This window comes from Fukomys damarensis, unplaced genomic scaffold, assembly GCF_012274545.1.
Source record: "Fukomys damarensis isolate Sample0158 unplaced genomic scaffold, DMR_v1.0_HiC HiC_scaffold_22, whole genome shotgun sequence".
Lineage (NCBI taxonomy): Eukaryota > Metazoa > Chordata > Mammalia > Rodentia > Bathyergidae > Fukomys > Fukomys damarensis.
Window position 1 is genome coordinate 22,234,459 of NW_022900934.1, and position 17,125 is coordinate 22,251,583.

Below are 17,125 nucleotides of genomic sequence, written 5' to 3' on the forward strand. Positions count from 1 at the left end.
GAGGGCCCTCTTCCCTTCCAGCAGGGAGGAGGTACCATGGTCATTTCCGATACTGGCAGGCATGGGGTGCTGGGCTGTCTGCCCAACACACGAGTCCTGTTGCCTAAGCCTTCATGTCCCTAAAGGAGCCCCAGATATGCTGACTCCTCAGCCAAACTCCTACTGATCTCTCAGCCCGCACTTACTGTGTATGATTCTGAGCAAGTCACTTCTACTCCGAGCCTCAGTTTCCCTGTCAGTAAAATGGGGACAGGATTGGGGTGGAGATGAACAAGTCAGCCACTTAGTAGGAATCAACCAGTGGCAGAGTCCAGCCTGCCTGTCCAAGGCAGAGTCCAAGACTGGTTGCAGTTTTCCAACTCAGAAGAGCCTTTCTTGTCCCCCTTGACTCCCTGGCCTACCATACTTATCCATCATGGGACAGGAAAGAAGAGGGTGTCTTCATGGAATTGGGGTGCTTTTGCTGCAGAGGCCTGGAACTGCACCCTGCTAGCTCCCTCAGTAGGGATGACTTGGATACCTGCCCAGTTTTTGTCATTTCGGGAATGTTCTACATCCCAGACAGTTGGAAACAGGCCTCAGGGTTACTGTGACCTCCAGCTAGCCCTGACCCCCTCTGGACATGAGCTTTTCAGAGCAGCAGCATCTGCTCACCAGGCACTCACTGTGGCAGGCACCAAGCCGAGGCTTCGTGTGTACAAGCTGATTGGATCCTCCTGTTGGTCCTGTTACTGCTTCTCCCGTTCTACAGCTGAGGAGGCTGAGGCCCATGCTGGGAAATGACTTACTTGTTCAGGATCATGTGCCACCTGTTTTGCTCTGTCTGAGCTTCGTCCAGTTCACACCCTTCCTGAAGATGATCTCTGGCCCCACAATAGACCCTGGTGAGGATTTGGGCCAGAGGTGGCTGAGCGAGGGGCAGCATTAAAAGCCCCAAGCAAATGAACAGGTATTCCTAAGAACAGACAAGACTGTTACAGCTTTTGGAGGCAGCATGTTGGGAGCAATCAGTGCTTAGGTTTGGGTTTTAGGTCTGCTGCGTTCTAGATGCATGCGCCTTGGTGAGTTTTGGGACCTCTGTGTGCCTCACTTTCCTCATCTGCTAAGTGGGGGTAGTGAGATAGGAACCTGTGTGCTTCCAGTTGCTCTGCAGGGGCAGTCGGTGCAACCTACCTTGTGGGGCTGTCATCTGAGCTGGTGCCCCCAGCCTGCTCACACCCTCCTCACCCCCACCTTGGCCCAGGTCTCCAAGGACATTTCCATGCGACTGCACAAGGAGCTCGAGGTAGTGGAGAAGAAGCGGGTGCGGCTGGAGGAGGAGAACGAGGAGCTTCGGCAGCGGCTCATCGAGACCGAGCTGGCCAAGCAAGTGCTACAGACAGAGCTAGACCGGCCGAGAGAGGTGAGGGCGTGTCCGCCTGTAGACTGTTCGTCCCTTCCTTCCTCCAGCACACATTTCCTGAACACCCACTGTGTACAGTGTGCTGGACACTAAGTATCCAGCCATGAATGAAATGCACCTAGTCCTGTCTCCCAGGAGTTCACAGGTAAATGAGAGAGGGTCACCCACTAAAGAACCTCAGCCTCTGGAAGAATTTGCTGAGAACACATGCAGCAGTGGCCAGCACAGGGCTCTTCCCACTGTGCCGCGGTTTCCTAACCTGTGAAGCAGGCAGTAGTGCCCTGGTCATTGTGAGGGCCAACTAAGGAGAAACCCCAGGAACTTCCAGGGACTGCCACTGGGTGTGGGATGAGTGCTGGGCCTTGGTTTCCGGCGAGTTTCTGGGTAGCAGATGCTTCCTGACTGCCCCTGGCACCATCCTTGCTCAGCCCAGATCCTCCGCCTGGCATACCCTCTCCTCCTGTTGTGTGTTAGGTACCGTACTGGTGAGTTCATCTCCAACAGCTCCTGAGAAAGAAGACCTGTCCTCAAGTCCAGAGTGCCCCTTCAAGGCTGAAATCCTCCTGAGTCCAGGGTCTGCATTCCAGACAGCTGGGTGGCCTCTGGCCCCAGAGGCACAGCTAGGCTTTGGCTGGTTGGCTGATTAGGAGGTATCCTAGGCTTGTACATTCTTCTGGGGCACACTCAGCATGGTATGTTTGCCCAGAGGGCAGGTATGAGAGCAGCCCAAGACAGAGATGCCACAGCTCAGAACAGAGCAGGCCCTCAGCTGCCCTTCCCTCTGGGTGTGTTGGTGTGACATGCCAATGCCTGTCTTGTCAGGATGGAGAGAAGAGGCATCTTCTGCCAGGGCTGCCCTCCTTCAAAGTGTCTTGTTGCTGCCACCCGTGATGGTGAAAACAGGAGACACTTTTATTTTTATTTTTTTAACTTGTTTTTTTTTTTTTTTGTTAGTGCATATTTGTCATGCATATCGATCACATTCATCATAAGAAATTTGTACCTGTACATGATATATCTTGATTCTTCTTTTTTTCCCTGTTCCCCTCCCCTCACTTCAACCCATCTTCCTGGGCAACAGGTTCAGAAAATATCTTATGGTTCTGCCATTTCCTCTTGTGGGGAAACTGAGGCCCAGAGAGGAGCAGCTTGCTAAATTTACCCAGCCTTTCCTTGGAGATATGGCTGCAACCTGAAACTGCTTCCCCTCTTTAAGTCTTTCTTCCTTTGTGGTATCAGGATAATAACAGTACCCAACTTACAAGGTTGTTTGGATTTTTAAATACGATTGAGTAATCAGAGAGGCTGGGGGCATAGCCCAGTAGTATAGAGCTTGCTTATGAATCTTTCAGGTTTTATTTTGTTTTGTTTTTGTCAATGTCTTGATGTCAGTTGCTGGCCTCAAACGCCAGGGCTTATGTGATCCTCCTGCCTCAGCCTTCTATTTGGGACTATACTTGCCCAGTTAGAGCATGTACTTACTCCGTAGGTTTAGTTTCCTGCACAAAAAAACTTTTTTTGAGTAAGCATAGACCACTATGAAGATGTTAAAAGGAGTAAGTGGTATGGCAGTGTCTCAAAACATTAAACATAGAATTAACCACAAAATTAAACATAGAGTTCTAACTCTGAGTGTACACCCCAAATTGAAAGAGAGACTTGAAAAGACAGTTGCACCCCTATGTCCAGAGTTATTATTTATGTCCAGAGCATTATTATTTTGGGGGGGTATCGGGGATCAAACTCAGGTCCTTGAGCTTGTGAGGCAGGCGGCAGAACCATTGCGCTAAATCCCCAGCCCTAGAGTAGCATTATTCACAGAACCAAAACATAGAGCAACCCAAATGTCCATCGACAGATGAATGGATGAACAAAGTGTGGTATTTATGTATGTGGGGCTATTGTTCAACCTGAAAAATGAATAAAGCATGGATGAGCCTTGGAAACATTAAGCTAAGTGAAATAAACTAGACACAAAAGCGCAAATATTGTGTGATTCCACTTATATGAGATAAGAAGAGTAAATTTGTAGAGACAGAAATAAAGTAGAGGTTGCCAGGGCTGTGGGGGGAGTCAAGAATTGTTATTTAATAAGTATAGACCATCTTTCAGTTTGGGATAATGAAAAGTTTGTGGAGACAGGTAGTGTTACAGCTGCAAATTGTGAATGTACTTATGGCCCCTAAGCTGCATACTTCAAAATGATTAAGTCTTGGGTGCAGTTCAGTGGTAGAGCGTGTACTTAGTGTATACCTGGCCCTGGTTCAATCTCCAGCACTGAAAAAAAAAAAAAAATCTGAAATGCCCTTGATTCTTCCTACTCTGTAACTCTTCACCCAGTTAGATCAGCCAGCAAACACAATAGGTTTAACCTCTTCAATGTAGCTCAGATCTCCTCCTCCTTTCTTCAGCTTCACTGTCCCCTATTTTATGTCAAGCCTCCCCCTCTGTAATCCACCTTTCATACCAGTCTCCCTCACATTAAAAAATAAAATATTGGGCCGGGGAATTAGCTCAGCGGTTCAGTGGCCTGCCTTGCAAGTGCAAGGACCCGAGTTCAATCCCTGGTACCAAAAAACAACAACAACAAAAAAACAAAAATAAAATATTTATATACTGATACAGAAAGATCCCTAAGGTAAATTGTTAAGAGGAAAAGGAAGTAATAGAACTGTATGTATTGTGTTATTATTATACTAGGCTGAAAAGCCATACACAGCTGAGTGATTTTGAAGCATGCTTGTCCGTGTGTGAATGCATAGCAGAAGTCTGGAGGAAAACCTGATGGTCTGAGGAATTAAAATTGGTGGAGTACAAGAAAGAATGACTTCTGCTTTTTTTTTTTTTTTTTTTTTTTGAGACAAGGTCTTGCTGTGTAGTTCAGCTGGTCTCTAACTCACAGTGATCCTCCTGCCTCAGCCTTCTGAGTGCTGGAATTACAGGCTGGTACCACCACACCTGCTTCTTTTTATTCTGTTAATGCTGTTTTTAACCTTTTGTGGTACTAGGAATTGAAACTAGGGTCTTTGGACATACTCAGTCATTGAGCAATACCACCAGCCCAAGTTAGGAGTTTTTAATAAAAGAGTATCCTCAGGGCAGGTATGGTGTACCTCTAGTCCCAGCTACTGGAGAGGCTGAGACAGGAGGATAGCTTAATCCCAGGAACTCAAGGCCAGCCTGGAGAACAGGGTGAAACCTCATTTCGAAAATAGAAAAGCTGAGTGTGGTGGTACATGTCCATAATCCCAGCTCCCTGGGAGGGTGAGACAGGAGGACTGAAAAGAAAGTTCAGGCCCAGGATGGTCACATTTGGTGACTTAGTGAGACCTTGTCTTAAAATAAAAGAGGGTAGGGAGGGGATGTAGCTCAGTGTGAAGGCCTTGGGTTCAATCCACAGTACTAAAAAGGAAGGAAGGAAGGAACGAAGGGAATGTACTTGGCCCTGGAATTTAAAATATTAACTGTAAAGAGCCATGTGTGGAGCCTGGCACCGAGTAGAAGAAACCCTCCTGCAGATGTCAGGGAAGCTAGTCTAACCCTTCTCATGTACCTGTGGCGTCGTGGAATTGTGTGCCAAAGACTAGAGCCTGTGTTTATTTGCTGTTTGTCCTCCGCTCCTCCCTCTCCTTCCTGACATGGTTTCTATGGAGACAAGGGTCCTTCTGCAGTTCTGTGCGCTACCATCTCATCGAGATCTGCCTTTGCTATCCTGACAGGTTGCTGAGGCGATGCTGTCACCCAGCGGGGAACAGAACCCTGGCCTGAGCTGATGTGGTTGCCATGGAAACAGCTCTTGGCAAGAGAGAAGGGAGGCGACATGGCCTCGCTGACTTCTGCGGTGGCACTGTGGCCCAGCTGGGCTGCTGCTCAAGCATCATAGCACCAGCCTTTTCTATCCGGTCTCGTTCCCCATCCTCTTGTTTTAGGCAGAAAGCCAGTGTCCACATTGATGTGATTTGCTGTAACATAGCTGCCATGCCTGAGCCTTAACCTGCACCAGGGCCTGCTCCCAGCCTGGTGCACGTGTCCCCGTGTGATTTAACCCTACACACACACACACACACACACACACACACACACACACACACACACGGCTATCCTCGCCATTGTGTAGGTTCCACTCTTTACTTGGCATTTTTTTTTTTTTTCCTGTGGTACTGGGGTTTGGGTCCAAGGCCCTTATTCCCAGTCTTGGCAGTTTTTAAAATGTAATTTAATTCACAGACTATACAGTTAACCATTTTAAAGTGCATTCTTTGAAGTGATTTTCTTTCTTTTCTTTTTTTCTTAGTACATTTGTGCTGTTGAGCGAGCATCACCGTGATCTAATTCCAGAACATTTCATTGGCCTCAAAAATAATCCCATACCTGTTAGTAATCACTTCCTGCTTCTACTTCCTTCCAGCTCCTGGCAACCACCGATCCACTTTCTGTCCCTAAGGATTTGTCTGTTCTGGATATTTCCTTCAAATGGAATCATGCAATGTGTAATTTTTTTGGAGGGGGTGCTGGGGATCAAACTCAGGTCCTTGCCTTTACAAGGCATGTGGTAGAACCACTGAGCTAAATCCCCAGCCCAATATGTAATCTTTGGTGACCGGCTTCTTTTTCTTAGCATAAGGCTTTCAGAGTTTAGCCCTCCATGTTGAAGCCTGTTTCAGGGCCTCATTCTTTTTTATGGCTGAATAATAATCCATTGTATGGATAGATCACATCGTATTTGTTCATCGTAAGTTGATGGATATATGTACTGTTTCTGCTTTGGGGCTATTGTGAATAATGCTTTCACGTTTCAACTTGAACTTTCATGTTCAAGCTTCCGAGAATATGTGTTTTCAGTTTTCTTGGGTATATATCTAGGAATAGAATTGCTATATATTGGTGGAGCTGAGGAAAGACAAAGATAGAATTCAAACTCAGGACTCTACATTTCTTAAACCCTCTCTGACTTCTACAGTGATGCTCCTGCTTTCCATGCCCCGTCTGGGGGCTTTTCTAGGACGCTTGCATGTTTTCAGAACCTTTAAGAGTTTATTCACTCTTGGGCTGGGGATTTAGCTCAGTGGCATAGGATGGATGTTGACCGTGGTGCCCGACTGCTGGGGCCAAGTCCCACTTCTGCTGTCTTCCAGTGTGGCCTAACTCTGGTCTATGTGTGACAGGGCAAACCCAGACTCAGAGCCACACAAGCCCGGGTTTGAATCTTGGCTTTGCCACTTATTTGCAAGTTACTATAACCTTGAGTGAATCATACAAGTGTTCTGTGCTCTGTTCATTTATAAAATGGGAATATTCATCCTTACTTTCTGAGGTGTTTGTGAAAATGTAATGAGACTAGCAGGTAAAGTGCTCAGTAGAGAATAAATGGCTTGTTAAATACAGAATTCATCGTTACCATCGCAGCCACTGTGCTGGCTGTGGACCTGGAGAAGCCTTTGCCTAGTTAAATCAGTATGTTTCTGCTGCCTCTCCAGAAGAGCTCTCCGTGTTGAGCTACCTATTACTTGTGGAAGGAGCACCTATGTTGCAAGCCCTTGCCTGCAGTTGGCACTGTATGTTGCAGTGACATTTGATTTGGGGCTCTTTGGCTAAACCCCCCAAATGAAGTTCCCCTAACCAGGAACCATACAACCTGTCTGCATGGCTGTTTCAGCCATCCTGGAGGAAGAAAGCTTCCGACTTTGAGGTGCACTCGCACACCAGGTCCCTCCTGGAGTCAGTTTTGTGCACACTGCAGTCTGTTTTCGGGGAGACTTTTCTGGATATCTCCCCTCCCCCATTTGGTGAAAATCTGCCCACCTATTTTGGCAGCACGCTCACTTTGGTCCTTGGAAGGTTGGGCTCTGAGTCTTGGCAATATAGAAGGTACTGGGGGGTCAGAAACCCCCTCAGAATAGTTCTCCGACAGCTGAGGGGTCCGGGGACAAGAGAGCTCAGGGGGGCCGGGAGTTTAGTTCAGTGGTGCTGCTGCCTGCCTCACAAGTGCCTCACAAGTGTTCCATCACTGGTACCAAAAAAAAAAGTGAGCTCAGGGTTCCCCTAGGAGTGGTCAGACCAGGGATGGATGCTTAGAGGTGTAACCCTGGCTGATCTAAGGTGGCCCTGTGAGTTGCTAGCAGGTGGAAAAGACCCTGCTGCCTGATAGGCCAGAGAATGCCCTTGGCCTTGATCCTTCCCTAGGCCTCCTGGCTACATTCCCCCTGTCCCACCCTCCAGGGTCCCTGGGGAGAGAATATCTGCCTTATGGGTGGAGACTAGTTCCATCCTTGGGGACTCCACGAAAGGGTTCTACAGACCCTGGCTCCTTCTAGTGGTGCAGAGCCTCTAGCCACCTGGCCAGCTGCTGCCCTGCAGAGGGGAGAGAGGTCTGTGTGCTCTCTGTGCCTGCCTAGTTTTCCCTCCACAGCCACAGAGCCAAGTGGAGCCCAAGCCACTTTGACAAGGTGGGGGAGGGTCAAGTCCAAGGCTGAGTCGCTGGGACCACTTTGGCCCTGAGAGCTGCTGCTTGGCCTCTCTTTTCCTGCCATTCCCCTTTGTGGTGAAATTCAACCCACTCAGCCTTCTTTGCACCTTTTAGTTTTCAGTGACTTCTTGGGAAAGTACATTTAAAAACAAGTTACGACTTTCACTTTCGCCCAACAGGTAGTGATACATGCTTAGCAGAGAAAGATTAGAAAATACAATGAGCAGTAAGGAAGAAACTCACCTATAGTCCAGTATTTGGAGGGAATGTCTGTTTGAGTGGCAGATTAGACTTCCAGGAAGTTTTTCCATGCCTCCATATGAAAATAGTTCAATGCATGTATAGCTATGTAATTTTAAAATCTAAATAAGTAATATAAACTCAGTGAAGCAAGAATCTCATTACAGAAGCACATAAATGCATGCTTGGCATACCTTTCAGGAAACTTACTAGCCAGCTCTGGTTACATTGGCTGCATAGGAGCAGGAGAACTGGGGCTAGATTCCCTGCGTTCCTCTTTGTGCTCTGAATTCTGAACCATGTAAATGTGGCATCTACTCAAAAATGACAAAACTGCCAGGTGTGGTGGCGCACGCCTTTAATCCCAGCACTTGGGAGGCTGAGGCAGGAGGATCGCTGTGCATTCGAGACCAGCCTGAGCTACATAGTGAGTTGCAGGTCAGTCTCAACTACATAGTTAGACCCTGTCTCAAAAAAACAACAACAACAAAAAAATTACAAACCTAATAAAACGATATATAAAATAAGAAAGCCATCCCTAATCATCTCCCTTACTTCTACCTCTCAGCTTCACATGTGATTAACAGTTTGCTTTTTTAACTTTCCGGGTCTTTCTCTATGCTTGGACAAAGTACACTTTTTGTTTTTTGGGTTTTTTTTTTTTTTTAAATAAAGATACAGGTATATTGTATACACCGTTTCTGTAATGGACAGGATCATATTGCATGAATAGAGACTTTTTTGTTGTTGTTAATGCTGGATGTTTTGTTTTCCCCTGCCTAAATGCTTATTATAAAATCAAAGATCACAGAATCCAATAAGCATAGGAAAGAAAGTCTAAAACAGGACCCTCTATTTCAGTGTTTTAAACATAGAGCCAGAGGTCTAAAAGGAGCTTCGAAAGGAGAGGGCCCTCGGGGAGGAGAGGAACACCAGAGGCTTCAAAGGGGATATTTTGGTTTTATCTGCTTAGTGTATATTTTTACAGTGAAAATGTATTCTTGTGTAGTAATTGATTTTTAAGAATTTTGTAGTCTACACTAGTATATACCTGTAATTCCAACACTTTAGGAATCTGAGGCAAGAAGATCCCACATTCCAGCCCAGCCTGGCCAATTTAGTGAGACCCTGTCTCAAAATAAAAAATAAAAAGAACCGGGGCTGTAGCTCAGTGTGAAAGCCTTGGTTCAATCCCCAGTATCACACACACACACACACACACACACACACACACACACACACAAAAGTATAATCTTTCAAAAAAAATTTTAAAGGAAAAACTCTGGAAGACTATGTTCCCATCCTCTGCTCAAGAATAAAAATAAAATAAAATAAAGTTTAAAAAGTGGAGGGGAAAAGTTCAGGTGCTCTATGTCCTCACAGTGCCCCTGCTGTCGAGCACCCTGTCTCCACACAGACACATACGCGTGTTTCTAGAACAATGACACTAGGCTGTCATGGTTCTTAGTAACAGTATTGAGATATGAAGTTTGTCTTTTTTCTCCTTATTTTACAGTGGTAGGCCTGACACATGCTCAGCAAGCGCTACGACACTGAGCTACACTCCCAGCCCATTTATCTTTTTTTTATTTCATTTTGTTTTTGGTACTGGGGATCCAGCTCAGGACCTTGCACCACTGAGCTAAATCCCTGGCCTCCAAGTTTATCCTTTTAAAGTGCACAGTTCCACTGTTTTTAGTGTACTCAGAGTTGTGCAACTGTCACCATTCTCAAACTCCGAGACATTTTTGTCACCCCTGAAAGAAACCTTTCGCCCATTAGCAGTCACTTCCCATTCTACCCTTCCCCAGGTCTTGCTGTCACTAATCTGCTCTCTGCCGGAGGGATTTGCCTCATCTCAACATTTCCTGTAAATGGAACCACGTGATACGAGCCCAGCTTTGTTCCTTTGCATGGTGTTCTCTGCACTCCACGTTATAGCGTTGTAGCGTGTGTCAGAACTAAATTCCTGGCTAAACAGTTTTCACTTGTGTGGCTAGACCTCATTTTGCTTATCTGTCCCTCCGTTGGTGCGCGATGTATTTGGGCTGTAGGTTTTGTTTGCAAGTTACTTCCCCTTACCAAGTGTCATGTTAAGACTCTCATGACCTCCCTGTCCTCTCTGATTGCTGTGCATGGATTGCACTGGTTCCTGTGCGATTCTCCTCAGTGCCTTTGGAGACCCCTGGTTTAGCCGCATTAACACTTCACTTCCTTCAGGTAATCAGATAGCTTGAGGGCTTTTTTTGGTCACCTAACCCATGGCTCAATATTATAATGAGGAAATGGGATTTCAGGGAGAGGAAGGATTCCTGAAGATCCAGTGTGTGGGTCTCAGGTGATGGCAGGGCCAGATCAGTACCTGCCCCCGCAGCCCTACATCCCCGTATCCCCAGCTTTTGTTGAAGGGTTTGTTTTGTGACTCCCACCCCATCTCCCCTTTCCTTCTGTGTTTTTGTTTTGTTTTTTGGTACCAGGCATTGAACTCAGGTCCTTGTCTTTTCGAGGCAGGCAAGTGTACCACTGAGCTAAATTCACGGCCCGCTTCTGTGTTTTGAAACATCCCAGGGCCGCTCTTCTCAAATACTGGCTCCCTGCTCTTGGCACCTGGAAGAATCTGAAGTATCCGTCTTTGCCTTCCTGCCTCATTTGCATCCCAAAAGGTCTCTAGGATCTGGTTGGGCTGGAAAACAGACTTGGAGCTTATCTGGAGCTCCTCTCCTTGGCTCAATTTACATTTCAGAATCACCTGGGGAATTATTTTAACTCCAGATGCCTGAGATCTGCCCTAGAGGATTAGATCAGAATCTTTGGGTGTGGCACCTGGTGCATCTATTTTTTGAATCCCCTTTGATAATTCTGATATGAACCCAGGTTAAGAACCACTGTACTAGCATAACTCTGGCCCTTGTTAAAGACATGTTTTCAGCCAGGTATGGTATAGCATACTTGTAATCCCAGCTACTTGGGAAGCTGAGGCAGGATGATTGCAGTTTTGAGGCCAGCCTGGGCAACTTAGACCTTGTCCCAATAATTAGAATAAAACAAACAAAAAAAAAAGTAAAAGGAGTAGGGATGTAGCTCAGCACTACCTGGCTTCAATGTGCAGTACTAGGGGGTGAAAGGGAGGGCACATTTTCTCTAACTGACTTTGAAACTTGATGGAATTGGTCCTAGTTTGACCATGAATTTGCTTTGGGACCTTATCTTTGTTCCAGTAAAGTGGGGTATGTTTTAGGTCAGTGATTCTAACCTTGGATTAGGTTGATGGCTCACCTGGTGGGGGTGAGGCTTGGGGTGAGCATGTATCCAGTCCTGTGGAAACATTTTCAGAAATCCAGCCCTGCTAGCCCAACTTGGAAAGTTGAAAGCAACCTAAGTGTGATTTCATTCACAGGCAGTATGAGTCAGTGCTCTCTCGGGAGGAAGTGTTCAATGGAATCACAAATCTAATTGAGTGACTTTTTTAAACAGAAAAACTTCAGGAATGATTATTGTAGCATTTCCTTAAATTTCCTTCCATAGGATTGTGCCATTTTGCAGTCTTGCCAGCAGTAAATGAGCATTCGTATTTCACCGGAGTTTCATCATTTTATATATTGTCAGGTGGTTTGGATTTTTTGCCAGTCTGATAGATGAGAAAAGGTACCTTAGTGTAGCCTTCATTTGCATCTCTCTATCACAAGTCAGGCTGAACATCTTCTTATGGTTAAGATCCATTTGCCTTTTTCTGAGAACTCTTTTTCATATCTAGCCCATTTTCCTATAGGTTCACTGACCCATTTAGTCTGTTTATAGAGCTCTTTACATATTTAACATATCAACCCTTTATCAGTGTTATAAATTGCAAATATCTTCCCCCATTTATCATTTATACTTTTACTTTTCTTAGGATTTTTTTCCACATAGAATTTGCTTGTATAATTACATGTATCAATACCCACCCCAAGTCTTCAAGATTTTAAAATCCTGTTTGTCATCAGTCTGTTGTAATGATTTCTAAGTCTGCTGTGTAATTTTTATACCTATGTCCATTTTATTTATTAGTATTTGTTTTGAATTCAGGTTCCCACAAGATATCAGCCCCATGAGGACAGAGTCCCTCTGAGGTGATTTGCACGCAGAGGTCTAGGAAAGAGTTGTCTTCCCTACATGACTGTGTTTCGTCAGGGGCTCAGGCAAAGGGAGAAGTTGAGTCACACCAATGACTTTAACTGGTTCCATGGAGAGCTCTGGACCTAAGGTGGTATTTGGAATCGAGTCAAAGGGGCAGGGACCAGGCATTGGACATGGACTCCAGCAGGGAGGGTACATGACTTGGACAGGATGGCTCCTCTCAGCCAATGAGCATCCCTGGGAGGGTGCCCAGCCTTGAGTTTTTTTTGTTTGTTTGTTTTGGTACTGGGGATTGAACTCAGGTCCTTGTGCTTATGAGGCAGGCACTGGAACCACTGAGCTAAATCCTCGGCCCTCAGCTTTGAGATTTTATCCAGGGAAATGAGTATCTCGGCTGAAGGCATCAGGGCAGGTCACTACAATATCCTCCCTAGTACCTTGCCCATCTCATTCACTGCTATGTTCTCTCAGACTGTGCCTGCTATGCAGTAGATGTTCCTAACTGTGCCTGGCACATGATGAGTGCTCAGGAAATGAAAGATAAGCAAGAACAGAAACCCAGATTTCCAGGTCTTGGTCCAGGCCACCTGAATCATCTGTGGAGATGACAAAGAGGTGAGGAGCCCTGAGCAGGCCTGTTCACAATCGTCTCCTCTAATTTTTCTGGACTGTCCCTCTTTGCAGCCCATAGGGTGGTTTTGAGGGCCCCGCTAGTGCAGCAGTGGGTGTATGTCAAGGCCTGGATATGCCTGGGCTCGGTTCCTAAAATGACTGCAGGCCTTGTGACTGCTCTTTGGATGTGTGTCACCCTTGGGAGCTATTGATTCTCACAGTTTTTTCTCCCTCCAGCATTCCTTGAAGAAAAGAGGAACCCGTTCCCTGGGGAAAACAGACAAGAAGCCTTCTTCTGCACAGGTACTTCCCAGGAGCCCTGCAGGCAGGTCATAGTCTGAAGGCCTCAGCCTAACTCCATGTGGCCAGGGGAGTCCCCAGCGATGTTCAGCCCACCCCAGCTTCTACCCTGTCCTCTCCTTATTCATTTTTTTGGCTTAGCTACACACTGCACTTCCCAGAACCACGCTCTGAGCCTGGGTTTCTTACATGTTCAGGCTTCCTTGGGCCCCAGATTTTCTGATGATAACCAAACCCGAAGGTCCAGAGTCAGAACTCTGACTTTGCCACTTGATTACTTATATGATTGGGTTGAGTCACTTCAACTTTCTGGCCTCAGTTTCCTCATCAGTCCCTATGTCGTGGGCCTGTTGCAAGAATTGGATAAAGTGATGCATGCTGCAGAGGTGAGGCACAGAATAGCATTAGCTGCTGGGTCCTAAGAGGGGACAGGGTACCGAGCACTTTTATACATTATCTCTTTTAATCCTCTCCATGGCTGCCCTAGAAAGGCGGTTATTTCCACATCTTAAGTGATAGAAGGTGCTAGGGATGTAGCTTGGTGATAGGATGCATGAAGCCCTGGGTTCAAGCCCTAACACATTAAAAAATAAAGGAGTGGTAGCAGCAGCAGCAGTCATCTCTCAAACTCCAGCCTGTGGGTGCTGTTCCATCCTTGCTACAGTACCTGGGCTTGGTGGCACACACTACCCAGCACTTGGAAGGCTGAGGCAGGAGGATTAAGACCAGCCTGGGTTATATAGTGAGTTCAAGATCAGCCTGAAATACATAGAAAATCCCTGTCTCAAAAAAAAAAAAAAATCAGTGTCCCCTAAACTCCTCTGGACATCCAGCTCCTTGAGGGTCAGGCTATATCTGGTTCACCCCAGTGTTCCCGGCATGGAGTTAGTGTTTCTCTAAATGCTATGGCTGGTTCTGTGCCAGTACTGACCTTCTCGGCTGGTGTCTCACCCTGTGCCCATTGGGCCCCAGGAGGACAGCGCAGACCTGAAGTGCCAGCTGCACTTTGCAAAGGAGGAGTCAGCTCTCATGTGCAAGAAGCTCACCAAGTTGGCCAAGGAAAACGACAGCATGAAGGAGGAGCTGCTCAGGTACCGCTCGCTCTATGGTGACCTGGATGCTGCCCTGTCAGCTGAAGAACTGGCAGATGCCCCGCATTCCAGGGAGACTGAACTGAAGGTGCACCTGAAGCTGGTGGAGGAGGAGGCCAACCTGCTGAGCCGCCGCATTGTGGAACTGGAGGTGGAGAACCGGGGCCTGCGGGCTGAGATGGATGACATGAAGGACCACAGCAGTGGTTGTGGGGGCCCTGAGGCTCGCCTGGCTTTCAATGCACTGGGTGGCAGTGAGTGTGGTGAGAGCCTGGTGGAGCTGCGGAGACACCTGCAGTTTGTGGAGGAGGAGGCCGAGCTGCTGCGGCGCTCCTCTGCTGAGCTCGAGGACCAGAACAAGCTGCTGCTGAATGAGCTGGCCAAGTACCGCTCTGAGCATGAGCTGGACGTGACCCTGTCAGAGGACAGCTGCTCGGTACTCAGTGAACCCTCACAGGAGGAGCTGGCAGCGGCCAAGCTACAGATCGGTGAGCTCAGTGGGAAGGTCAAGAAGCTGCAGTATGAGAACCGTGTGCTGCTCTCCAACCTCCAGCGCTGTGACCTCGCCTCCTGCCAGAACATGCGCCCCATGCTGGAAACAGATGCCGAGGCTGGGGACTCTGCACAGTGTGTGCCCGCTCCCCTTGGTGAGGCCCATGAGCCCCATTCTGCCCGGCTCTGCAGGGCCCGGGAGGCCGAGGCGCTGCCAGGGCTGAGGGAGCAGGCCATCCTGGTCAGTAAGGCCATAGACGTCCTGGTGGCTGACGCCAACGGCTTCTCAGCAGGCCTCCGACTGTGTCTGGACAATGAGTGTGCCGACTTTCGGCTGCATGAGGCCCCTGACAATAGTGAGGGCGCCAGGGACAGCAAGCTCATCCATGCCATCCTGGTACGGCTGAGTGTGCTCCAGCAGGAGCTGAATGCCTTTACACGGAAAGCAGACTTGGTCCTCACAAGCTCAGGCAAGGAGCAGCCAGAGCCCTTCTCGCAACTGCCTGCCTTGGGCTCCCAGGGGCCATCCAAGGAGATCATTCTGGCCAAAGATCTTGGCTCAGACTTCCAGGTAAGATGTCCCGGTCATAAGCACTGTGACTTTTATGTTACGTAAAGTTTATACTGAACCATAACATACAGAGAGGAGGGCATGGAACACAAGTGTACAGACTCGAGTGTTCCACAGTGAGCATGCTGGTGAAACTGTCCCCCGGAACATGACCAGCAACCCAAGAGCCAACTCATCCCCCTATAGTCACCATCCCTGCTCCCAAGGATCACTCCTCTCTTCATTTAGTTTTTTTGTCTTAATTTTTAAAATAAATTTTATTTTATCCCACTCCCCCTCAAGCCCCCTCCCCTCCATGTACAAAAGCTTCATTTCCATTTTTTCCTGTCATTCAGCATTGTTTGTTACTGCATGTAGCAAATTTCTCTTTTTTGTTTGTTTGTTCTCTCTTTTCTTTGAAGGGTTTGCTATTTTTATTTTTGTTTTACTGTACTGGGGATTGAACTCAGGACCTTGAGGTTATGAGGCAGACACAGCACCATGGGGCTAAATCCCCTAAATCACAAAAGTTTCTTTATTCTTCTTACTAGGTATGACCCCCTGGATTGAGTATACCACAGATCACTTACTCATTTATTATGGATAGACACTGATTCCAAGGCCCAATCTTTCTGCCATGATATCTTTTCTTCTATTTGTTTTGCAATTTAAAATTTTTTTAAACATTTTTTTAAAAGTCTGATCAGTTTCAATGTAAAGGCAAGATGGTAAGTTAGGCATAGTGCCTCTCCTCTGTAGTCCCAGTACTCTGGAGGCTGATGCAAGAGGATTGACACTAGCCTGGGCTACATAGTAAGATCCTGTCTCAAAAAACAGCTCATCCTCAGAGCTTTTTATAAGTAATGGACTTCAAGCCTTGGTGTCCGTAAAATACTACTCAGGAAAATTAAAATAGCAAAGACTGCCCCACCACACTGCTAAAAATGCCATATTGCAAAAGAAGACATAGATGTTTAAAAAGATTTAGAAGTGGGCTGGGGATTTAGTTCAGTGGTTCCGCTGCCTGCCTGGCAAGTGCAAAGTCCCAAGTTTGATCCCCAGTACCAAAAAAAAAAAAAGATTTGGAAATGCCAGGGGTAAAAAGATGAAAGCCCGCAAACCCACTTCCCCTATCTCCCACTGGTACTACTAATTTTTTGTTGTTATTTTACAGTACTAGATAGAATGCAGCACCTTGACATGTTTAGAAAGCGCTCTACCACTGAACTACATCTCTAGCCCTGGTGCTTCTGTCAGTAGTCTGGAGTGGTGCTGTCCAGCATAGTAGCCACGGTCACACAGGCACTGTGGTGTAGCTCTGTGGTTGAAAGCGTGCTTTGCCAGCGCTGGGTCCTATACCGAACACCGCATTAATTAATTAACTAATTAGAACTACTTAGAGTTAAAAATTCAGTTCTTCAGTTTCAGTAGTCACATTTCAAGTGCTCGGTTGTCACACACTGGGCATGTTATCTAGTTACATAGATCTAGGATATTTCATCCTTATAGGCTGCCTCTCTAAATCTTTCTGTATATATATTCTCATGTATTTGCTTTTCACCCCTTATACCTACTACTACTAAACAAGTGTATTTTTCTCATGCATCTTATGTGTTCATTTGCTGGGATGATTCACGTATAGTATATACACTTTCTGTTCTTGGTGCTGAAGGTGTCATGGTAAGCAAAACCAGACAGGATTCCTGCTCCTAAGGCCCTTATTGTCTAGTGGGGGAGAGTCAATCAAAATGCCATGCCAGTAAATGTGAAATTACAAACTGAGAAGAGGTATGTGAAAGAAAGATAAATGGTTTTCTGAACAAGGAATTTGACCTAGACCCTGGGGACAGCTCAGA

General features: G+C 46.7%; 1 protein-coding gene across 2 annotated transcripts in view; it reads left to right on the top strand.

The window, feature by feature from the left end:
• Soga1 (suppressor of glucose, autophagy associated 1) overlaps window positions 1-17,125 on the top strand; it is a 66,577-nt gene that overhangs the window by 26,607 nt on the left and 22,845 nt on the right. For both annotated transcript variants that reach the window (XM_033766995.1, XM_010640019.2), the window contains exons 3-5: window positions 1,244-1,402; window positions 13,074-13,139; window positions 14,109-15,290. In XM_033766995.1, coding sequence (XP_033622886.1) covers window positions 1,244-1,402; window positions 13,074-13,139; window positions 14,109-15,290 — 1,407 coding nt within the window. The remainder of the gene's footprint in view (window positions 1-1,243; window positions 1,403-13,073; window positions 13,140-14,108; window positions 15,291-17,125) is intronic.